The 24,639-nt window shown below is 47.8% G+C and overlaps 3 protein-coding genes across 10 annotated transcripts in view; 1 reads left to right on the top strand and 2 right to left on the bottom strand.

Moving 5' to 3' along the window:
- Positions 1-52: 52 nt before the first annotated feature.
- Positions 53-20,394, bottom strand: LOC117891853 (putative uncharacterized protein DDB_G0277255). Of its 5 annotated transcripts, none has more exons than XM_034797605.1 (7): positions 20,137-20,394; positions 14,447-15,267; positions 5,765-6,159; positions 5,329-5,699; positions 5,041-5,172; positions 714-3,047; positions 53-648 (listed from the first exon to the last, which is right to left on the bottom strand). In XM_034797605.1, the coding sequence occupies exons 2-7, from the start codon at positions 14,589-14,591 to the stop codon at positions 63-65; spliced, it is 3,963 nt and encodes a 1,320-aa protein (XP_034653496.1). In that variant the 5' UTR covers positions 14,592-15,267; positions 20,137-20,394; the 3' UTR covers positions 53-62. The 5 variants fall into 5 exon arrangements, with proteins under 5 accessions (XP_034653496.1, XP_034653497.1, XP_034653493.1 ...); XM_034797606.1 differs by lacking the exon at positions 20,137-20,394 and adding an exon at positions 15,730-15,762; XM_034797602.1 differs by lacking the exons at positions 14,447-15,267; positions 20,137-20,394 and adding an exon at positions 8,371-9,149.
- LOC117891854 (potassium voltage-gated channel subfamily H member 8) overlaps positions 15,783-24,639 on the top strand; it is a 60,250-nt gene continuing 51,393 nt past the window's right edge. For both annotated transcript variants that reach the window (XM_034797609.1, XM_034797608.1), the window contains exon 1: positions 15,783-15,893. In XM_034797609.1, the coding sequence (XP_034653500.1) occupies positions 15,886-15,893 (8 nt within the window). In that variant the 5' untranslated portion in view covers positions 15,783-15,885. The remainder of the gene's footprint in view (positions 15,894-24,639) is intronic.
- LOC117891857 (sphingosine-1-phosphate lyase) lies at positions 21,316-24,623 on the bottom strand. Of its 3 annotated transcripts, none has more exons than XM_034797616.1 (6): positions 24,482-24,623; positions 24,018-24,185; positions 22,554-23,215; positions 22,034-22,482; positions 21,829-21,975; positions 21,316-21,768 (listed from the first exon to the last, which is right to left on the bottom strand). In XM_034797616.1, exons 2-6 carry the CDS (start codon positions 24,169-24,171, stop codon positions 21,543-21,545), a joined length of 1,638 nt encoding a protein of 545 aa, XP_034653507.1. In that variant the 5' UTR covers positions 24,172-24,185; positions 24,482-24,623; the 3' UTR covers positions 21,316-21,542. The 3 variants fall into 3 exon arrangements, with proteins under 3 accessions (XP_034653507.1, XP_034653508.1, XP_034653506.1); XM_034797617.1 differs by having other exon boundaries at positions 24,018-24,182; positions 24,482-24,621; XM_034797615.1 differs by lacking the exon at positions 24,482-24,623 and having other exon boundaries at positions 24,018-24,310.

Here is a 24,639-nt window from a genome sequence, read left to right as displayed (position 1 = left end):
TAGGTGAGTGGATAGGTGGATGGGCTACAACAATATCTACGTGTGGGGCTTGGGCCCCGAGATTAGAGTATCATCCGTCGCACGCCGCAATCCATGCAGAACTTGGCGTGCTCGATGATGAATCTGCCGCCACATTCGTGGCAGAACTTGGACATCTTCGTACTCGAACTTAGGCTGGTCGCAGAGGCATTGCTCAGCAGGGAATGCTGCGATGTGGTTGGCGTCAACGGAGTCATCTGCCCATTGTTATTATTGTTGTTATTGCTGTTGTATGCTGGCTGGGATTGCATCTGCTGCTGCTGATAGTTAAAGTTGCTGTCTGGTCTGTTGTGCTGTTGCTGCTGCTGCTGTTGTTCCTGCGTCGCCTGCTGCGTGGCCATTGTCAGCGAGTGCTCCGATCCACTGCTAGAGGACTCTGCGCCGTCGGTATTGCCATTGCCAAGGCCAAGGCCAGTGCCACCGCCGCCGTACAGTCTATGACGCGCCTTGAGCGTGGCATAGGCATTGTGCGCCTGTGTCGAGGCATCACTCATGACGCTGGGCAGCTTGGCACTGGCCGTGTGCGGACGCAGCAGCGTCTGGTTGCGTGGTGTGCCCGGTTGCAGGTCGCCGGAGCGCTGGCGCGACAAGCTGTAGGGGGAATTGGTGCTGCAATGGAAAGTACACAACAAATTATTCAATGAAGAGGATCTTCCAGCCACAAGATAACTCACCTGCCATAGGCCGAATCAGAGCTTAGCTTGGAGCTGGCGCCACGACGCGACGAGTGGGACGAGGACATGGGATAACCATCGAGGCTGCTCAGTTCGTCCGAGTCCGCCGACGCTGAGGGTGTCAAGGGGGAACTGGCCTTGACTTGCTGCTGCTGCTGCTGCTGTTGGAGTTGTTGCACTGGCTCCGGTTCCATTTCCCTTGACTGCTCGTCGGGTCTTCTTATGAACAAAGTGCGAATGGAGGCGCCAGCATCCTCGCCCATCTGCCGGAACTCGCTCTGCATTTGCTGGATCAAGTTCTTGGCGTTGTTCACCTGCACGGAGTCGCTCGATGATAGAGCCAGTCTGCTGGCATTGCCAGCCAATTGGCTGGCCCGATCATCGTGCTCTCCCTGGGCGTCCACGTAGGGGTTGTCCTCTGTGTCGTCGCTGATCTTTCTGAACCGTGCGTGCTCCGGCTCGTTGCCATTCTCTATCTGCAGTACGTCGATGGGCGTTTGCGAATTGCCCACCATGTGACGCAGGGAGTCGGGCGAGATGGGTGAACGGCCGTGGTCATTGGCCTCCGTCTCAATGCTGATGAAGATCTCCCGCTTTTGCTGATCGTCGGCGGGCCGCTGCACTGGCAGCTGCTGCATCTTTTGTGGCATCTTCTCCTCGTGGCTGCCAATACTTGAGGAATTCGACTGCTGGCGCTGCAACTGCTGCTGAAGCTGGTGCTTCTCGTCCAAACCATTCGAGTTGGACCTGTGGGCGTGAGAGTCTTTAGTGGGCTGTAATTTGGGCTGTAGCATGCTGCTGGTGGTGGCCGGTCTCAGTGTGGCTGTCGCTGTCTGTTGTGGGGTCGAAGTCGCTTTCTGGAACGAGCGTTGCCTGCTCGTCGTGCGATTCAGCAGGAACTCGCGACAATCTTTGAACAGCGGGAACTGCTCGTCGTCATTCTCGTTCTCGAATGAGGAGAGAAACTCCTCAAAGTCAAAGTCATCAAAGGTGGGCATGTTGCCCATCGGCATGACCATTGGCAGGGGATTGGCCAGCAGTTGCTTCTGCTGCTGCTGCCAGCACTGCTCGTCGTACTCCATCGATGAGCGATTGGCCTCATCGTCCGCGGAGCAGCCCGACGAGGCATCCGCATCCTCCGGCGAGGCATCGTACAGAAACTGATTGCGTCCCAGGCGCATCTTGCGCTTCAGCAGATTCCTCGCCTCGCCCGACTGACGCCGCTCGTACGTGATGGTGGACTGCGAGCTGCTCCGACTTCGGCTCTGCGACAGCTGCTGTGGCGTGGAGCTGGCCTCCGAGCTGGCTACACCGCTGGACATGTGCAGATTGTCGCAGGCATTGATCAGCTTCGGATCGATGAACTCTCCGCCGCCGCTCACTGCCGCTGGCCGGCCAAAGCCGAAGATACTCTCCAGTTTGATGGGCGTGAGGCTGGCTGGCACCCCGCCGCTGATCGCTGGCATTGCCGTTGCTGGTCTGCCAATGGGCTCCAGCCGCAAGGGGGTGGCAATGGGCTGGTAGTTGTTGTGCAGCCGCTTCTCATTGTTCTCCTTGACTGGAGCTGGGACTGTGGACGCTGCTGTGGCTGTGACTGGTGCAGACGTTACCGGGGTCAAGGGCGGCAGCTGGCCGGCATTGCTGCACGCCGTCAGACTCTTGGCCGAGTTCTGCTTGCTCAGATTATTGCTCTTGTCCTTGAGCTCCTTGCTGTTCAGCTGATTGGCTGCTGCCACCTCCGCCGCCTTGGCATTCAGCTGCTCCAGCTCGTGCTCGTACTTGAGGAACACCGCCAGCGAGTCGGTCTTGGCCACATTGCGTCCTCCTGGCTGTGCCTGAGCTGCAGTCTCGCTGGCACCGCCTACACCCTGCGGTAGCTTCAGCTGCTTGCGGTTCGACGAACTCGTATCGCGGCGCACCACACGCGGACTGTGAAAGTCGTTGACGCAGGCGGCGCGCACCGGCATCTCGTCGTATTCCTCCGGCTTGAGGAAGTTCGTGGAGATGGGGCCCTCGTCGGAGAGTCCACGCTGAATGGTGGGGCGATAGTTGGTCGCAAAGAGCGGACGACTGGGCAGCAGCGGTGTCCGTCGGGGGCCGCGCAGCGAGGAAGTGCGCCGAAAGTTGGAGGCAGGTGTGGGTTTCGGTGTGATCGGCGCTGCCTTGCCGCTCGGCATGGTCAACGAGGTGCTCATGGAGATGCTGGGTGTGGCTGTGGGATGTACCTCCTCCTCATCCGGTGGCGTGCCGGGAGAGCAAAGCTCCTCCAGCTGACGCTTGGCCGAGAGGAAGGGATCGTACTTGTCGCTGCTGACGCTGGCTCCACTGAGGCCGCTAAGCAGGAGAAAAAGATCGCAAAATGGTAGACAAATTCGTGTGTAAAGTGCTAATGGTAAACCCGCCCGTCTGTGCATCGCCTGGCTGTCGTCTGGGGAGGGGGAATGGCAAGGAAAGGAGGATGAATCGGATTAGTTTGGCTACAAACCTCGTGAAGGTGCCGGCGCGGCGGCAACTGGGACGCGGTTGGGCTGTGGGTGGCTCCTTGATGTACATCGTGCCATTTTCATCCTGCTCGAGCATCACCAGGCGTCGAGTGACGGTGCCGCCGCCCTGCCTGGGCAGCGGAGGCAGCTTCGTGACTGGCCGCTGCTCCATTTCCGCTTCCAAGTCGCTGTCCTCGAAATGCTGCATATCCTCATCGAAGAGCCTGCTCGTGGTGCCGCCCCTCACCATAGTTTCCTCGCTCCATTCCAGCTCGCTCGTTTCGTCGTTGCCCCTGTCAATGACCTCCCGTTCAAACTGCAGCCGATCGCTGCCAAGCTGCAGTCTGGGCAGCAGCGTGTGCCCCATGGTGTGGCCGAGCGCCTCCAGGCTCTGCTTCAGCTGTGGCATATCCAACGAGCCGTTCATCTCCATCGAGCTGCTGGCCTGCTCCATCCGTTGATTGGGCCGACAAACAGTGCGCGTGGTTGTCGTCTCCATTTTGATTTGAATCTCGGCACGCGGCGAATCGTCCTCGTACTCAGAGCCGGAATAGACAACCCGCGGCCTCCGACTCACGGGCACCAGAGCGCGATCCATTTCATCATCGGTGTATGCTTCCACGTTCTGCTGTGACGGCAGCGGCGAGTGGATCGCTTCCCTGTCCAAAGTGCGCAGCTCCAGGCTGGGATGTTCCCGAGTGCGGATGCGACAACACGCCTGCCGCACCAGCGAAGTGGAGGAACGCACCTTGGATGACACTTTTACCACCTGCGGTACATCTGGTATTTGCATTGGTTCTTCCAACAATTTTCTTGATTTCCCATTGGGCATGCGGCCTGAGTTGGGCAGCGTGTGGGTTGGATGAGGGAGGTTTGCATCGGTTAGCTTATGGTTCGATAAATGCTAATCCTATGCTGGAAGTAATCCCCATAGGAACCTCTGCAATCTCTACTTCTAGCTCTGAGTTTGCTTTGTTCTATTTCTATCTAAATGCTGCCTACAAGCACCTACTCATTGGATACCATAACTGCACCTGGACAGCCACTTATGCAGCTTAATGCATCGCTGATTAATTACGAGCCAGCCATGAACAAAGTTCCGGCTTCTTAGTTTAGACAAGAAGCATCCCCCAGTTAATTGGGCAACAGCACGCTACGCTCGATGGAACCCTATGGAATGCCACAGAGACATAATCCCTACAACTGACGCTTGAAACGAAACCCAACAAACCTTTTTGCTTGATCAACCTATTGAGATCCTCGAATTTAAGCGGCGGCAACGACATTTCCCTCTCGGCAGCTTTGACCCTTGCGCAATTGGTTCGCCCTTTCCGTGGCTTGGCCACTGGCTGCAGCGGTGCCGCCTCCACACAGTCCAGCTGAAGCGTTTCGCTGCTGGTATTGTTGGACCGCAGGCGATTCATAGTTTTGTTGATGCGGTCACAAGTCTCGATGGGCTTGCGCTTTGTTCGCAGCACGCGCTCCTTTGGCGGTGGTGGAGCTGCTGCTGCTGCTGGTTCCTCGTTGCGATCCACGTGCAAGTTGACCGTGTTCTGCGTGACCTTTGTGCTGGCTGCCGCTGGTTTGCTGCGGCTTGCGGTCGTCGCGCATCTCGGCTGGCAGCGAGTCAACTTCTTTGCTTGCGGTGGGCTGAGTGGGATGAGGATGAGTGGTGATCGCTGATGGACAAATGCACTAGCTACGGTGAGGCTACAATACGTGGATGTGGGTCTATGATTACGGGGGATAAGTCAACGACAACCAAAGCAACGCCAGAGTAGCGATTGGTTTAGGTGTATCTAGTTCTAGTCTCTAATTATCTATGACAATCCCTTGGTACTCACTTATCACTGTGCACGGACGAGGTCATGGAGGAGAGCGACATCAGGTTCGGCTTGGGGGCTGTCATGTCGCCGGCGTCCAACAGTTCCTCGTGGTTGCCGGAGTACTTGTTGCGATTGATCGAGCGCTTCGTTCTACAATTATTCATTGCGATGGAAATGGAAACGGCAAACAGAAAAAATTAATTGGAATGAATATATGTAAGAAATTGTCAGTGTCTGGGTGTGTGGCAAGTGTGTGACTGATGTCAAAACATAAACGACAGCTACAGAGAGGAAGTCCAGGCTTACTTGAGATTGGGCGGCCTGTACTGCTTCCGGGCGTCTAGCCTTTCCTTCGCTTTGGTCGTCTCCTGGGTGTTGGTACACTTGATGGTGGCCTGGACGGCCTTCTCCTTGCACCACTCCACGTGCCGGTCGAACGCCTTCACGTTGAAGCTGCGCTCGCAGTGGGGACACCGCTCAGAGGCCACACTCCTGATGCGCTTGGCCAGCGAGCGATCCCGCGCTGGTACACCGTTTGGCTCTCCTGCGGGGGATGTGGCCACAGCTGCTGTTTCTGCTGTTGCTCCACCTCCCGCTCTGCGCACAGAAGCTCTGGCCGTGGAGCGTACCAACTCGGTTTGGGACTTGCGACGGGTGGGCAGCGGAGAGCCCACAATCTGGTACAGGAAGGAAAGACAGACACAATTATGCGATAGCTGGAATGATTGGTAGATGGACCTACGTCTGTTGGTATTGTGGATACCGTGCCTACGGCATCCCGACTCCCAGCGAGCGGGGTGTGCACTCCAGACAACTTCTCGGCATTGGGCAGGCCAAAGTTTTTGGGCAGAACGTACGTGGAGAGCAGCGTGCCCTCGCGACGCTGGCGCGATGAATCAAAGATTTTGCGCTTCTTTGAGGTCTTCTCGCAGATGACGACATGCTTCCGCAGGGCGTTCAGGTTGAAGGTGCGGCTGCAGCATGGACAGGGCGTCAGATCGCTGGCATTGATGGCCACTGTCTCGGGCACGGGCAGCGGCAGTCCTCTGGTGAGCGGAGGCGGTGGTGGCGAAGAGGGCTCCTCCTCCTCCTGCCCGCCTCCGGGCGCTTGCAACTCGTTCTCCGTGTTGAATGCGGCTGCGTGGTGCGTTTATATGCAAGTAGAAGACAATGTGGGCAAATCAGTATGGAGATACTTTGAGGTTATGTAGCTGCGAGCACATTGACAATGTTTTACAGATGCTTCTTTTAAAGCCTACAAAATAAAAGTACTTGTAAGTAGACATATTTCAGCAATAATATAACAACATACTCCATTCTCGACATTGTTTCAATTACAATTCTTGAATGTAAAACTCCGATTAGAAGGTCTTTGGGCCCGGGCCCAAAGGAGGGAAAGTTCACTAGGGAAATGAATGCCAACCCAACTAACTTTCCACAGTGGAAATGGCTCGCCGCCAAGTGGGTGAAAATCCGCTTCATTGTAGATTGTTGTTTCTGTGTTTTTTTGGGCGACAAATTGCCTTTCCCGGGCCATTTGTCAGCGGTTGGCCGTCTGCCTGCCAGTCTGTCTGTCTGCCTCCCAAAGCGGAGACAATAGAAATCCCCCAAATAATTTATAGTTATTATTTGGTTCGCTTTTGGCGTGTGTGATCAGTTTATAAATTGTTATTTATCTTCTGATGAGGAGTTGCTCTGCCCAAATTTGGCAGCTGGTCCCCGCCAAAGAGTGAGGAGTGCGCTTATTTAATTACATTCCGTGAGCTGTGGTGCTGTGGGCGTGGATCGGGGCTGCGAGCATCCATCGCATGGCAGGTGGCTTCGATGTGGTCTCTGCCCACGAATTTGCGCTTTATTCTTTTGTCCATTTTCTTTGGGAAGCTGCCATTTGTTTTTTTTTTATAGTTTTTGCGGTATCTTATGCAGTGCGTGAAGTTACCAGTGATCGATAACATAACTGTTGAGTGTTGGGAAACGCCCTTCAGTCTTTCCCGCGAATTTGCGCCATAATTTAGTTGTAATTGTGAAAAAAAATAATAAAAGCGTTCGCAGTGCTTAATATAGTGTCTAGTGTGTGTGGGCAGTGAAGAATAATAATTAGAAGCAGTATGCCAACATCATATTATGGGGGTAAGCAAAAAAAGACCATCAATGTTGGCAGCTACTGCCAATTACAATGCGAGGCCAGAGGAGCACCCACGACCACGATTGCCTGCCAGCAGAAGATTATTACATCTATCAACGGCACGCATGAGACAAGAGGAGCAGACATTTCCGCAACATCTTGGTGCCCCTACTTGGCTGGGACAGCGTCTCTAATTTCAATTGAAATCAATGCAAAGTTTCATGTTACGCATTCTTCTCTCAAAGCAACAACAAGTCAATGAGAAGTGGGTGAGTGCCGTTGCACACCACTGACTGGTCTGGCCCGTGTCGATGCTAATGATGCTCACAGAATGCCTCAGAATCAAATCCACAACTGCATTATATGCTAATGCCAATGCATATATGCTCATCCCACTTGAGATGTATAATAATAACAGGCGTCCCTGTCTAATAGGAGCCTGAGCAGATCTGGCTGCATGGCAATGATGCGGCCAAGTGATTTTCAGATGGTCAAGAGTTTACTAGATCAAAAGTTGAAAGCCCTGCAACTGAGTGATGAATGCAATTTTCAAAAGACTATACGTATACATATGTGTGTATGTAAATGTTCCCTTCTTTCACAATCAAATGATTCCATTTCCCCATTCCCATTCCATCCACTAGTCCATGTCTAGTTGGGCCGACCCCAGCGTTTTCCATAGTCTGAATAGACTATTCGCTGCTTCTGTTGTCGGTCGTCGGTCGTCGCTATTGGGCAAGCTCTATAAGCCACTTAAGTCTTCAGTGGGCCCATAAATGTGTTGTTTTCTGATGTGCAATATGTTGTAGCATAATACAAACGGCTTCTCCCATTCCAGTTCTTGGCCACACTTTGAACTTGCAACTGTTTGACACTTGGGGATGCTTCCCATGAACCAAGACAGTGGGAACCAAAAGAATGGTTAAGCTGGGAACCTGTGGCGTAGTCTCCCAGAGAAGTTCTCAGTAAATCTTTCAGAATTTATTTAAATTTCGCTTTCATTCGGACAAACGAGAGGTGACATCATTCAGAATTGATAAGAATGCTAGGAGAGAAGTCAATGAAAAGGTCGATTTGGCTTCGAAGTAGATTAAGCAGCTGTTTCAGCATTTACATACGTTTTGCCCCCCTACCACCATTTAGCGCTTTCACTTGACCAATTTTGTAGAAACTAAAACGGTTCATTTAGCAGATATTAGTTGTTAATTTGCATTGAAAATTACTTGGTTTAATTGCTGGGGCTGTTGCTGTATCTGTTTCTGATGGTTTGGCATGCAAATGATTGTTAGTTGGTTGGTTAGTGGACAACACATCGATCTTATTGACAACAATTAGAATGCGTTGGAGTTGCAGTTGATTGTTATTGTTATTAATTGATGTTGCTGCCGCCGCTGCTGCTGCTGTTGTTGCAGGTTCACTTGGAGGCGTGTCCGACTCACTTGACTTGGCATTGGGCAGATTTTTCTGGCCTTTATTGCTGCTGCTGCTGCTGCCGCTGTTGCTGTTGCGTTTGAGGGAAAATGTGTTGCGAACGCGCGAAAATGTGGACAGCTGTTGCTGTGGCGGCGGCTGCTGCTGCTGTTGCGGCAGTGATTGTTGCGCCTCACTAAGCTGCAACGAGTTGAAAGAACTCTGCAGCGGCTGCTGTTCAAATACATTAATGCTGCCATTTCCACAGCCATTTCCATTTACATTTTCGCTTCCATTTTCGTTTTCCCTTTGATTGCAGAAATTTAGCTGAGCTTTTTCGCTGGCCAACAAATCGTTGAGTTGTTGGTACTCCTCATAGATGCCCCTGCTGTGCCGCTTATTGATTTTGGCCAGTGGCTGAGGCTTCTGCGACTTTGATTTGAATATCTTGTTCCACATTTTCTTGCTCATCTTGCCCGAAATTGGGAGTACGCGCTCCTCCGTTGACTATTCACTTTCCCGATATTTCGTTATTTTTAAACACATTTCACATTTTCCGCACTGCGCACTGCTCTGTTCCAATTGGACTTCCTCTTGCGCCGGCGTCTGGTTCAGTTTTGAGCGGCAGCAACATCGCCGCCAGCCCGCCAGCAACATTAAGCTCTCGCCAGCAACAAGCGGCACGTACAGTGGGGCTAAAATATTCGTGCACAACATAATTTACTTCAGTAAGTTGTAGTCCACTGAATCCAAGGTGAGTTTGAAATCTCTGATAAATTCTTTACACATCATTCCAGCGCTGGCTCCACTGTGCAACGTGCTGGCAACATGTTGCCGGTGCACATTTTGCATGGAATTAAAAATAGTTGCACTCCAGTTTTGGCTTTGGCTATGCCTTTGGCTGCGGTGTGGGTGGGTGTGGGTGTAGCTGCTACCAGCAACAAAGGCCACCATTCTTTTCCAACTTATTCCCTCCTTTGCTGCTCTCTGTGTTGTTTGTTCCCCCTTCTCTGGGTACTTCGCTTGCAGAGGGTATTAGTAATTCAGGCAGAAATATGCGACAAAGTAGTGGCATCATAAATGACGATGTATCTTGATCAATCAGATCTGTATAGCTATTTCAATTTCTATGGTTTTATGCTGGTCAATCAGGCATGAAGGTGCCACAACGATGGGTATTACTATATCCGACAGCTGACATTGAATTTCTGCCTGGGTAAGAGTATCAATAGCTTCGTTATTCAAGACTTTAGATTTGCCTTCTTGTTTGTCTTGTCTTTACGGCTGATTTATTTAAAGCCGCCGCCGCCGCCGCTGCCTCCGCCGACACTGTCGCCCGTTCCCTCGTCAAATGTAGCTGAACCCTTGGCTGCTTAGACCGTCTCATTCATTCCACTCTAAAGTCAGGCAGAACGACTGCCAATTCCCCCCCATTTTAATGTATTTGAATTTCTAAATTGAAGTAGTCTTTGGTGCGACTTCCTTTTGGGCCATCAGTCAATCAGCCTAAAGAGACTTCAAAGTGGATCGTTTCCTGGCCAGTGGGAATTGGGTCCGCGACTGGCACTGGGTGTAGCCCACACAAAATATGTATGTACAATATGTAATTATGTCCACTTATGGCACCCCAAAGAGACATCAACTAACTACTAGCCTGTTGCATAAGTGCGCCAAAAAAGGTAGCCCCCATTGGAGTTGCATGCGACAACGGCAGCCACAGCAGCAGCAGCAACATTTGGCGACCTCAGCAACATTTGGTGTTGCAGGCGGTTCACATAAATAAACAGCTGGCCGTGGAGTTGGAGGAGACACATTTGGCTGAATTGATGAGAAGAGAACTCTTGAGAGAGAGTCGATCGGTTAGAGCATTCAATTTGTCACACATACATAGATGTAGAATATGTAGTAATTTTCAGTCGGTGTATATCCCTTTCTCTCTCTCGATTTTGCAGTGTATTCCATATTCGTTTTTCTCTATTTATTCTTCTCTGCTTTTCTGAGTATCTTTCGTCTGCTGCCTCTTTTTTCGTCTCTTGCTGTGTGGCTGTGCTTCTTTCTGTCTTTAATTGAAATGCGAATGCACTTTTGAGGAGCGATCTTTACTGGTCGGACCATACGATCTCCATTTGTCGCTGCTATAAATCACAATAGCGAGCAGCATCCGTTCAGACTCCGACCACAGATGACGTCACCCATCCATCCATCGATCTCTCTTATGCAAGCAAGATGCCTTGAATGCAAGGGAATCCACGGAAAAGTAAAAACAACAGAAAAACGACGAATATTGCACGTGCCAAAAGCAAGAGTCATGGGGGAGGGAGTAATGAACTTGGGGCCGGGACATACTCGCTTATTTATTTATATCTATTTTATCGAACCAACAACTTCTCCTGCTCCCCTGGTGGGTAGGGGACGCGGGTGAGTAGCTAGACGCGCCCTGGGGTTGTGGGCGGCATCGTTTGTGGTCGCCCACGCGTCTCGACTCTGACTTGCCCTCAACATCCTGATAATCTCCTATAATTGTCACGCTCTGAGAGCACAGCCGAAAATAGAAGATATGTTGCAGTTGCATATATGTACATATGTATGTACATATGTATGCACGATGCATCTATCTCGCTTTAGCGATTTTCACGCTTTTCATGACACAGCCCTCGGGAGGAGCAAAAGAGAAAAAAGGGGCGCGTGCGTATAAATAGTCAAAGTTCTCGAATCTAGATGATGTGTTGTATGGGATGGCGTTATGGGGGCAAGGCGGCGACATGACACAAGGCACAGAAACAAGGCAAAAGTAAAAACAAAGTGAACTTAAAATTTAATATTTCCTATGCACTGAACGAAATTATTGTAGAGAAAAGTGATAAAAAGACCTCGATAGCAACACACCAATTCTTTTTCTAGGTTTATTATTAAGGTAGGAGTTCCTCCCAAAACTCACTTATGGAAAGCTTTATAGCATTGTAACCTCAGGTGACCTCTAAACGTTTGCACTTCTCACATTCCTTTTAGAGAACTTCCTTCCTAATGACGGAAAATATTGCTTCTAAATATATTACGTTAGTGTATCAGAATCGAATCAGAGTTCCGAATGACATTTAGATGGCCCCTCTCTATAGCTATCCCTCTCTCTGTCTCTCTTCACAAATCAACAACATCGGTGCGTCGTATTTTCCACTAATTAAGTTCTATTTCTTCCAGTCGTCCGTCGTCTGCACACTCCACTCCACTACACTAGCATTCAACGCTCCCTCGCCAGCCCTCCCCTCTGCTGTAATGAAATCATTTCAGTTCATTGGCGCTCCCCTGTAACAGAATTCTGTTTTTTTGTTGATTTTGTTGTTTGTTTCCTTCGAACGCATTTTGCAGATTGCACAATTTTCGTTTTTCGTGTTTCGTGTTTCTGTTTTCGTTTTTCATTTCTGTCTTCGGTTCTGTTTGGAACTCAATGAGATCGATGTTGTTGCTGCAACAAATTGAAGTTGATTTTTGTTTGTTGTTTGCTGTTGCCAGTGTTGCTGCTGTTTCGTCTGTTGATTGCTTTTTAGAAAGTGTGAAACACTTTTCTATTTGGCTCCGATTCCATTCGGCGGGGGGGTTGGTTGCCTTCCGCTCCTCAGTGTCTTTCATTTGGCATTTCTCGTGGTGGCCAAAGTGCGAGGAGAATGGTGTCGTTAATTGAGGTAGGTAATTTCCAATTGGCTACGGAGTAGGTTTCGAAGCTCGATTTGGGGTCAGAGGTGAAGCCAAACGATTAGCGAATCGATTTGTGAGTGGCCCACAACGAATTGAATGTGGAGCGAAATTGAATTAGATCATTTAATTGAGATTAAAATTAATTTAAACATATTTCTTGGCCGCAAACAAATCAACCAATGGGTATGAATTGGTTACGGTTATTTTCAACAATTTTATGTATTTGTTGTTTAAAAAAATAATACAAATATACACGCATTCTTAGTTTTTGTCATCCCAAAAGATAGCAGCGAACTTGCAGCAAGCTTCAAAGCTCAAACAAAAGCTTTAGGTCTGCTAGCTTTCAGCAGTAAGCTCGCCAAAAGTCAAATAAATTCGCGAATTTTATCGTAAATGTGTACCTTAATTCAACATATTGTACATCAAATTAGGAAACAGCCATCAGTCAATGACAAATTTTGCTGATCGAAGAACTCATCCCAAACAGCAGCATGACTTTGCGGCTTGGGCTGGTGCAGGGTAAATGTGTTGAAAACTGGTTCCGAGCCAGACAATGGAATGCCTCTATACCATACATACTTTGTATACTATAAATTGCGTTTTGCACAAACTGGTTGGATATTTGACTTTGGAATTCATTCTATAAAATAAGTAAAAATAAGTTTATTGAAGCTTTTTTGCCTTGCCTCTAAATGTGGTTCAATGTCAAGGAAATTCCATGGCAGACAGAGAGGCAGTAAGAGAGGAAACGCAAGTGTGGGCTGCTCGGGCATAAAGCCGAGGGCAGTGGGTCATATGCCTCCCCGCTGGAGACCATTTAGGCCATATATGTATGCAGATGTGCCAGGCCATTACAATCGAAATCAGTTAGCCAGCCAACCAGGCAGCTGGCAGAGTGACAATGGCATACGCGTAGAGTATTTATTATTTATTAGCATTATCGGAAACTTGTAAAACTGGCACGCAAATCTCCCGGTCCGACGTGACTGACATGGCTAAAGCGTAGCGCCCGATTTCTGTCAAGCTGCGAGTACAGATACATTTTTATATTTATCTGCCATTTGAATATATGGGTTGGGATACAAGTCGAGCCCAGTTTTATTACTTTTTTCTTACTTTTTGGTTTCAGTTGCAGCTTGAGTTCCATTTAAATTTGTCTTTGTCTCAACGCTGACTAAATTTTTGCCCAAACTTTAGTTGAAATTCTTGTTTTGGGCTTTTCTTTAATTTAATTAAAATTGATTTCATTTAGTTGACTTTGCTGCAGCTAACTGAAAATGGGAATTGACATAGATATGTCTGTGTTGTCGTGCCTCTTGTGCGTTGCTTGGCTTCTTTTTTGGATGTTTTTTGTTGAGTTGTATTTATATTTGTATTCGTTTGCAGTTTGTTTAAATGCCTTCCACGTTTTTGTGTGTTTGATTTGCCTTGGAGCTTTTTTGTCTGTCTTGTCTTCATTGTTGCTTCTTTTTTTTGCAATCAACAAATAATTTGCAATAATAACTGATGTCATCTGCAGATTTTAAACGATAGAAAGTTTGTTCAACAATGTATTGGATCATAGCGGAAAGCGTGAATAACTACGAGTATATTGTAGATGCATGTACATTTTTTATGTACAAAACTCATTCATTTGGTCTTTTTATGTTTCCTTTATCCTCTTGAAATAAAACTTGAATTTATGTTGTAAATTTCTATTCATATTCTATTAAAATTTCATTTCATGTATTTTTTATTATTAAAGCTAAAGTGCCGTAAAACAAATTCATTGTTTTTCACTTCTCCCTCACACTCTGCTCCCACTTCACTTCCCCTTAAGTGGCTTCCCCAAGCACTTCCTTCAACACCGAAGAGCTGCCGCGGGGGCAGCAGCGTTTAATGCGCCTGCGCGGAAGTTAACTCAATTTGAATTTTTGCCGCTCTGGCTTTGTTTTCAAAACTGGAAATTCGAAAATTGTAGACTTCGACAAGCACTTAAGGTTTAAGGGGCCTGCACGAGGAGGTGTTAATATACGGTAAAGCATTCTCACTACTCCTTAACTCTCTCTCGCTCTCCCTCTCCCTCTTGATTGCTCGCACCTGGAACGAAAATGCAACGAAGAGAGCGCTCTCTAGCGCTCACACGATTTAAGTGTACCCACCCAAGTACAGTTAAATGTAAGCTTGCTTTTGTTGTTGGTGGTTTTTGTCGCTTACCAAAATCAAAGTGATACATTGTGGGGAGTTCGCGAGGTGTTGTTGTCCGCGTCACCGAGTTGTGTTGCATCAGGGGGGTTTGCGGGGGCGTAGCGATAAATATCGCCTCCAGCTGCCGCCTGCTGCTCTGCTCCGAAGCGGCCATTTTCACATGGACTAGACACCTGAACACACTCACACAGGCACAAACTTGCGAAATTTATGCAATGAACTCGCTTTTAACTTCTTGTTGTTGTTGTAATTGCTATCTCTCTTCCGCTGTTTTTGTTGTAAGTAAAAAACGCGAGCGCGTCTTTAGTCGCCGGCGTTTTAAAAACGCACCAAACTCTCTTTTGCTCCAAACATGCAAACTGTTTTTATCGCGTTTTCTGTTGAGTATCTTTTTATTTCGGTGTTTTAATTTATATTCATTAACGATTTTGCCTCATTGCCAATTAATCATCTTTCGTTTTCACTGCACTTTCAAAAAATTTGGAAATACTTTTGTTGCCTTGTTTTCTTTTCACAATAAAACTTAAGTTTTTTTTTTTGCCTGCACGCTATTTTTGGTTATTTTTGCTGTATTTTTGTTGCTGTTGTTGTATGGTGATTGGTTCACATTTGAAATTCGCTTTGTTCACAGCCAGTTTCCACCAAAATCTTATGGAAATGCTGCGGCTGGCATATAATTTGAGGTCTGCGATTGCCGCCGCCGACTTGCAATTGGAGTCGGGTTTGTGTCCCGTTTCGTTTCGTTCCGTTCCCTCCTCCACAGTTGGCTACACCTTCTGCTTCTCCTTCTCCCGCTCCTCCGCCCTCGCTGGGTTCGTTGTCGTTTGGATCTGTAAAAGGTCAGAGCGTGAGATATGAATTTTAATCGAGCTGTCAGTGCAGAGATATTTTCTGTCTACCCTTTCTGAGAGGGTATGTTGATGTATGATATCATATCCATGGCCTCAAGCTACCCTTTCTTCTTGCATGTTTTATAGTTAGCTAAACATTTCAGCAGCCACGAAGCCCGAAGAGCCAAATAAACATTCACCAATGGGGCTAAGCGCATATTAGCTAATTTGCAAAAGCCAACAACAACAGCCAGCCAGCGTCAGCTTGTACGTGTATACGCAAAGCAGAATATGATGAAATCGTCTAAACTTAGACACCGATTTCATGAGGTTTTTCCAGCTTTTGGGGTGGTGCTGCCCCAAACGACAAGGCTCAAGCGGGAGTAGCTGGCGAGGCTGATTAAATTGGTGGTTTTCTTTTTTAGGTTTTAGACACATTTCCCTAATAAGCCAATTAATTACCGTTTTCTATTCGTTTCAGCCGCTAAACTTCGCCTTGACTCTGGCTGCTGGAACGAGACTGAGTCGCAACTCAGAACGAATCCGCGAGAATTTTCTCTTAATTGCAAATTGAAAGTGAACTCAACAATCAGCATTAAAAGCAATTGAAGATCTCTTATGTGTGTGTGCGAGAGTGAGTATTACCCTCTATTCTGTATATATTGTATCTGTAGAATCTCTCCCAGCTTCGGCTCTCACTACTTGAGAGAGTTATCTTGCTGCTCTGGGTGAGCGGGTGTTGTTTCTTCTAATTATACTTTTTTTGGTCAGCCCCTGAGCCATGGCACAGTGTTCAATGAATTGGAACTAATTGCTGTGATACAAATCTGTATAGGAAAGGTCAGGGCCAAGCCCATTATTAGCTCGAGTTGAAGGCCGGAACGTCTATAATGATCTGCCCACACTTGACCAAGTGGAAAATGTTCTAAGCCAACAAAGATGTCACCAAACAGATACGAGTATGTATCTATGGATAGGCTAATATCTAATAACACGCCTGTCAATATCTATGTTCGGCTACAACCCCAGCGATAGATAAATCTATTTAGCGGCGTACAGAAACCAGACGCCATATATTTATTATATAGAACAAGTTTTTGTTGTTGTTGTTGTTGTTGTTGTGTAATGTAAATTTAATTTATGCCGCGCTCTGCCCTGCTCCACTCCACTCCACCAATTGACTGGTTTCCTTTGGGGTCTACGCACAGATAAGACCCAAATTTATGCAAGATTATTGTGCATAATTCGTGTTGAGTTGAAAGGTTTTTCCTAGACTGCCGCACCCTCACACATCCAGTCCAAATATCTACCAAATATCTACAGTCACAAATGTGAGGCCCCCATATTGGGATAGGGCTGCTGTTTGAGGACGTGCTCTGCCAGTTGTGTTCTGAGTTTCCTGATTGTGCATAAGAAGAGTGCGGTTTGGGGGTAGAAATAACTTTATTACAATCCCGAAAAGTCATCTTCCACTTCAAACTGGTTTCCATATTTAGCTAATTTATTTATTTGTGAATCGTTTTGTTGGAGCAGCATCATCGTCATGATCATCACCACCCACTCGAGGCATACCGAGACGCTGACGAACCGCATCTTGATATTTCTTCATACCGAAATTCGAATTAACTACGCCCGAGATATGCTCCCACGTTCCAATGCGTTGTTCAAGCTTTAAAGCTCGACTCGACTACTCAGAGATGTCGCAGGCTGGGGAGAACATGGGAACATGGAATTGAAATGTGGCACAAATGTTGTGCCCACTTTTTGCCACACAGAGCATTGAACCATTGCCCCAGAGGCGATGTAAACAAAAGCCCACTTGCAGTTGGTCTGTGGTCCCCCAAGAGCTTGTGCTTGTGACAGCTGTCTGCCTCCCAGTCTCGGGCACAACAAGTGCGACGCGTTCCAATTGGACAAGCTCACCTTCAGAGTGCAGCCGTTGCACATGCCACACATGGGCATGGGCATTCCGCATCACTTTCGGTTTGGCCCAGTACTCGTACCAGATGCCAGCGAGAGGGAAAATACATGCAGTGATGTGGTGGACATTGTCTTGTCGCTCTTGCTGCAGGCGAAGGTCACGTGGCGCGGAGTGCCCTCCTCCCCTGTCACAGCTACGCGGTGTCGTCTGACAAGATCTAATTTCATGGATAAGCAGATAAGTAGCCCAGGCGATAGGGTATCCGAAATGTATTATGTGTACAGTTATGTGTTTTGTGCTGATAAGACATGGAATCCACTGGAATTTACTTAGGAGACTTTGTAAATATTCCACTTCCACTTATTCCCGTATTTGCATAGCATGAGCATTCGAAAATCAAATGCTAATTGAGTTAACCAATCAATGTGAACATTGACTTTCAATCGCATCAAATAAAGTTGTTTTCCATTGCATTGTCGAGCAATTTGTGAGCACATTTTCCTCACCCACAAACCGCACAATTAACGCGAACATGATCCCGAGTCGATTAACCGCAGTTCCCACCTGTTAGATCATCATCCAGGGGGGGACTATTACGGCTACACATGTGTATTATAATTGAGGCAACAGACTCTCGCTGGATCCGTTGAAGAAGAAAGCCATAAAGAGCAGCCAGGCCCATAGCCAGACCCGAACAGGTTGAAGTCACACTTTGGAGACGCTGCCTGCTTTGTTCCCCCTGTGCTGATGTCATTGGGTAATCATCTAAGCACCGTCCCGTCGCAGGGGGGAGGGTTTTGCTTAGAACTCGTCAGCACGTCAGAGTCGACTCTCCAGTCGAGTCTCCAGTCTCGAGTCGTGCGAAGGTTACACCAGAATCTTGAAACGAAACTAAAAACACTTTCAGAGGCGTGTTTCGGTTCCGTTCGCCCGGATCTCAATTTCAAATGAGAGAACGGACGCGACGCTGTCAATAAGCATTTGACTGTACATAGCCCGGCCCGTGTTTGATGTTAATTGCAGCTCTACCTATGCACATACATACATATGTATCTATGTATATGTATCCCCCACATAGTAGTATTTGTAGCCTTATGCAAATCTCTTTGCTGAAAAGCAATAGAAAAGCATTTGCCGGCTGCCTCTTGTGATTGCCGCTTATTGGGCTTTTTGGAGCGTTGCAAATATGCATGGAAAATATTTACCAACTGTGAAATATGTTGCGTTTTTTTTAGTTTTTGTTGAGGAAACTCAAGTCAAAGAAAAACTGACGATTGCTTGATTGGTATTTATTGCTGGAACAGCCAGAGAATTGCAAACCGAAAATAAATGAGTAAAAATTCAATTTTAAATTACTTATTTAGGCTTTGAAGCTAATTAAAGGATGGAGTTTCCATATTTCCATATTTCCTCTTTGTATTTCTGTATTCTGATCATCATTGGGAGTTTCAGCTGGAGGGAAAACTCTCAATTTGTCGCCTCTGGCAGGGCTAACCACATTCCATTTTTAACTGCGTCGCTTTGAGAAATTCCAAAAGCTAATTAACGTCAAAGTTAACGAGTCCAAGCCACATTTGGCTTGTGTACAGTGAACACCCACACACACTGACCTCCCCCCAAGCCCATTTGCAGCCATAAGCAAATCAGTTACTTAGCCTCGATCTGCAATTAGCACACAAATGGCGACCGGCCAAGAGCCGGCAATGAAATGGCGAAATTCCGGGTCGAAAGGAGTTTCCTATCCACGGGTTTATCGATTAAACACACTGAAGGGTGTACGAGTAGCAGCGAAAGTTCTCGGAAAACATGACTATAAATGGTATAATGACGCCAGACCAGACATTAATGCCGCACCCAGCTGGCCAGTAATGTCCTTTGGGCATGGGGACTGCCGACAGCCGACTGTGGGGTTGCCCCGGGTTGTTGTTTTTGTGCGGCAAACAACTTTGAGTGGACTTGTTGTGACCGGCAAAGGGGCAGAGGTTGCCATGGAGCACTCAAGCCACCCTGCCACCCATATGTGGAGCCAGTTAGGTTGCCATGTGTGTGTGTGTTTCCAACTCCTTTTATCTGACCCGAACACATCTACGAACCATTTGATTGGCGCCTTGCATGCAAAACTTTGACCAAACGAGAATCAACTAAAAGTCGAAAAGACTAGAGCAAGACTTGCCATATAATGCGCATATGTTTATGCTGCATGTGTGTGAGTGTTCCTGGCCATATCTTATCGGCTAGATAAAATACATAGTGCAGGGTAGGCAAAAATCAAAAGAGAGACCCGCAAAACCTTATCTCTGCGCTGGGCTCTGTCCGGAGACTATCAAGATGCAAACATAATACGAAGTTGGATAGGGAAAGGGAAAGGTATTGGGGATCCTCGTTATAAGCGCTGAATAAATATCTGTATTTGGCGCATTAATTTGATATTTCGTTTTCAATATGTGAGCTATATTTGTACTCTTCTTAAATTCAAGGTTCAGATAAGTCTTGAGAGAGAGCAACCAATGATAAGAGTGTCTCTTATGTATGGGAATATTTATAGAGAACAAATAGTGAATGAAAACTGAGTGAAATAAATACAAACTTGTGCGTATCTTTAGGAATAAACAGAAGCCACAGAGATACGAGGTACCTTTTTAGAACCCATCCAATATTCCATTCAACTACGACAACTTTCAATACTCTGTACTACGTGCTGTTTATAGCACTTACAAATAATACGATCTCAACTTGAGAACCACTTTGCTGGGTGTTTACTTTCCTATAGCTAGAGTTTTTGTTTAATAGTTGTTTGTTCTCCCGCTCTGTGTGCGTAACTTATGTATTGTTTACCTTATCGATACAGCACAAACTGCTAATGAACAATTCATGGCTACAATGGTGACTAAATAATTGGCTATTAATATAGCTATTTAACTTATCAACAAATTCCAATCGAAACGTACCTTGAGCAGGTAGAGTATTCCTTTGAGAGAGGGTTTTCCAAGTGGCTCGCTAAGTAATTGAAATTCTTCAATGTCCGGTCAATGCAGCACCTCAGGGAGATGGATTAAAACACTCTCGATATCATATATCACACTACAAACACACACACAGACGCGACACTCGCACACACACAGGTAGAACGGAAAAGTGGGATCAACCTCGGGGCGCCACTTGGCTCTTCCCGCTTCCAATAAACTGCTGGGAGGAGAGTTTCTACTTCAGCCAGTTTTATCGTTTTTTAATTTTGAAATTTTTGTTATTCATGCATTTATTTCTAAGCAGAAGAATCAGGTTTTATTTTTGTTTCTCTAAAGAAATATATTTATTAATTCACTTTGTTGTTTGCTGTGCACTCACACACGCGACGACAACGGCGACTCCAACGACGTATCCAACGACGTCTCGGCGATTCAACGAGCGCGCAACGACTGAGCCGCCCCGTCTCGGCGGCCTTTGGGTGCTCGCTGCTGCCCGGCTCTCTGCCTACGCCTTCGCTCAGCTGAGCGTCGCCGTTGGCGTCAGCGTCGTTAGCCGTACCCGAGCTGCGTCACTCTGTAGCCTCTGCCAAGTGAACTTTTATTTTGGCAGCCCGGTTTGAGCCGAATTGAAGCTGTAGTGGCCATAATGCGTGCCCCAAGTTGCAGGGCAGACGATGATGGGGCTCCGCGTGGGCATCTTGTTAATGTGACAGGTGTTTCGCCTTTGTTGGATGACTCCAATTGATCGCCACCTCCGCCCAATGACACTTGTTGCGCGCTTTTTGGCTATTTTTAAGTTTTCTTCAACATTTCTTTTGTCAAATGACATTTGACGCGTGTGTCCGTGGCAGTCGTTTAGATAAATGTTTCCGCTACTGAAAATTTATTTGAAACAATTTGAAAATGCCCGAGGAAATGCAGCATAAATTACACAAAACACACACAGGAAATGGGCGTGTCCGGTGGGCAAGAGAACAGCTAAATTAAAACGCCGACGCGTGGCAAAATCGTCTCACAGATCGGTTCAGAATGGTGTGGGGCCCACGCAGGAGCAATTACGAGTTTGTTTAATTGTTTGGGTAACGACAATCGTAGAGAAAAGCCAACAAATTGATCGAGTTTCAAGTGAATTGAGATAAATTCTTAATAGATTGGATGGAGTATACATAAATGTTGTTATATTTTGCTAACACTTTACACAGAACAAGAAAACACTTGGAATTAAAGTAGCTCTTTGAGGAACGAATGCCTCCAAGTTGGTAGGACAGAATCAACACTTTTTGTACCCTCGATTACAGCACTAATTGCAGGCATATAAATATGTAAATATTGCTTGGATAAGACATTGTTTTAGGTGGTTCTAGGGTGGGCAGTAGGTCAGCCAGTGCCTACTTCTGGCTGGGCGTGTAGTACATGGAGTGCAGGAAGAGGCGTGTCACCTCGCCAATCACCGATCTGTCGGGTATGCTTTGGGCCATGCCGTACAGCGCCATCTTGCCGACGACGGGCTGGCCAGGATCCTTCATAATCTCCGCTGTGCAGCTGCGCACATCGGCAATGAATTTGTCCGCCACTCCGGCCGGTGTGTGCATGTCCGTCACGCAGATGTGGATGCTGTGGGGGAGGGGTAACGATTAGGCATGTTTCGAGGTAGTTTTCGTAGATCTAGCATACCCAGAGGGGAACTGCAGGGCATTCAGATTCCAGCCGAGCTTGCAGAGCGAGTCCGAGAGTCGGAAAATATCAAAAACATTCGAGCCCAGGGCAATGACGGATGTCGCTGGCTTGCCAAACACAAACAGGCCATCGATGTCACGCACCCTGTGGAGGATCGTGGAGGTTAGACAGTAGTTTCGAGTGGATACACAGCCATGCTTACCCCCGTTCAATGTAGCGAGCGGTGTCCACAATGCGCTTCGTGGCCTCCAAGTAGCCATCGTAGCCGAAGCTCATCATGGTGGCCCAGCAGGCGGCGATAATGCCACCGGCACGGGAGCCATTCACGGTGGGTGAGCCGTAGACGCCGCCGGGCCAGTCGGTGGTCACTGTGAACTGATGATCCTTGAACTTCTTCTGCGAGTAGAGGATCACCGACGATCCCTTGGGCGCAAATCCGTACTTGTGGGTGTCCGCAGAGATGCTGGTGACGCCCTTGACCTCAAAGTCAAAGGGACGCAGCTTGTAGCCGGCATTGCGTACGAGAGCTACCACAAAGCTGCCCAAACAGGCATCCACATGGACGGGAATGTCGTACTTTACGCCCAGATCAGCAATAGCCTCGATGTCATCGATGGTGCCGTAGGGGAAATTGGGAGCAGAGCCAACCAGCTGGAGGTAGGAGGGTGATTAGAGGTACAATTAGTGGCGATACATTGGGGAAATCCTTCGCAAATCCTCACCAGAATGGTGTTGCTATTGATGGCACGCTTGAACTTCTTCATGTCCACCTCAAACGTCTTCGGATCGACATCCACCGATCGCACATGAATGTTGAAGTATTGTCCACCCTTGTCGAAGGCTGCGTGCGCCGTGCGTGGCACCACAATGTTCGGCCTGGTGATGCCCTTGTGCTCGCGTGCGTAGTCCCTGTATGCCTTCATGGCCATCACAATGGACTCGGTGCCGCCGGTGGTCATGGTGCCGCAGCTGTCGTTGCTGCCATGGAACAGATTGCAGGCCATGCGCACCACCTCAGCCTCCATTTTGCAGACGCCTGGGAAGAGGTCCGCGTGGAGGGGGTTCGTGTAGGAGGCCTTGCCATACACCTCCGTGACGAGCTGCACCAGCTCCGGGTTGTAGCCGTACACGGCACCCGAGACGCGACCGTCGCGCCACTCGTAGTGTCCAGTCTTTAGATGATCGTCCACCAGCTTCAGGATCACCTCCTTGCTCAGTCCCTTCTCGGGCAGTGTCACCGTGTAGGTGAGGTGCGCGTTGCTCGTCTTGATGGCCGCCTCAAAGTCATTGTTGGCCTTGGTCAGCTCCACCTCCACCTGTCGCCGCACGGCGGGTATCTTCTTGGCGAATCTAAAGAACTGCCGCTTGCCACGCGTGTAGAGACCTGCAACAAGCAAAGGGGATGGTGTAAGCATCGCCTGACCAGCTAATTTCAATAGTTCCACATCGCATAACCTAATGCATGCTTATCGTAAGGCGTATCGAACCGTAAAACCGTAAACTGATGAATCATTTTATAATGAGAATGTGTCGTCGGTCGGTAGTCGCTGAAACACGATAGCATATCATTGGAGCCGGATATGTCTGGATTACATGTAGATATGTACACATACCTGGGGCAAAGGTGGGGCAAACAAAGATACTTTGACCGAGTTTAAGGGCTACTTGTGGAGGCTTTCCACTCTGCCAATTAGTCACAAGAAACCTCCTCGAACGGGCCACCCCATTGAAAACTTTTCTATTACCAAATTCCTCTCTCAATTCTAAGTATTTGCTTGGCGGATATCCTTATCGATGGCAGTAGCTATGCCATTCAAGTAGCCAAATTGTTGAATGTTTATTCGGGAGCTCTAATCTAGTGTAATCTGTGGCCAGATTAAACGCCAAAAGTTCAGGGAGGGCATTCAACGGGTGCATGCCACTCGACAGAACCTTATATAAGGCACAAAGTACATGCATAGCTAAATGTAACAACAATTTCGTTTTCTTCAGCCTCTAGGCTCTAGGGCTCTCTACTTTGGTGCTGCCAAGAAAAGTGCACGCCGCGGCAGATAAGATTGTTTGATGGATTATAATTTATGACGACGACGACAACGGGCGTAAAAGGAATCGACAGAGTGGCCTGACTTTTGCTGACTTGTAGATAGTGCTGTGGAGACTACTTTCCTCTCTCGCTGTTAACTCACTTTCATCCTGACACACAAACGTCCAGAGCCAAACGCCGCCGAGCACTGTGGTGGCTGTGATGGTGGCCACCTGCCAGGGTTCCCTTGCACCGAAGGCGCGATTAATGCCCTCGGTGACGGGCTTCAAGCAATCGTTGCCGGAGAACGGGCGCATCTTTACTGCTTCTGCTGAAATGAGAGTCCGCTTATGGATTAATTCGTTCCAGGGGAGTGTCAAGAGTCAAACACCGCCACACGCGCGCGCCTCAGGCAAATAACTGAATCGATGCGTGAATGTGGGGCTACAAAGTGGTCGACTAAACGCTGATAAAGCTTCGAGCACGTAGTATATCTCATGTTTAGTTCATACGGCCACTGTGCTTAGTAATTTGTTGCTCCCGCACAGCTGATGCACGCGCGCACCTTGAAAACAAAGGCTCGGCTAAGCGCTTGATGCAACGGCTGATGCGCTGTCGGTTACTCACCTCTGTAATCTGGGCGGTAACAAATGCAATTAGCGTAAAACTTTATGGTTGTGTTGTTGCAGAAAAAGGGTTTAAAACAAAAAAACAGCAAATAAATTGTGTAAACACATTTCGCTGGGTTTAATGTGACCGTGCATTCCCAACTGTTGCTCCGCCTA

The sequence above is a fragment of the Drosophila subobscura genome, chromosome E (assembly GCF_008121235.1).
Source record: "Drosophila subobscura isolate 14011-0131.10 chromosome E, UCBerk_Dsub_1.0, whole genome shotgun sequence".
NCBI lineage: Eukaryota > Metazoa > Arthropoda > Insecta > Diptera > Drosophilidae > Drosophila > Drosophila subobscura.
Note: the sequence above shows the minus strand (reverse complement) of the source record. Positions and strands in the feature narration are given on the sequence as shown.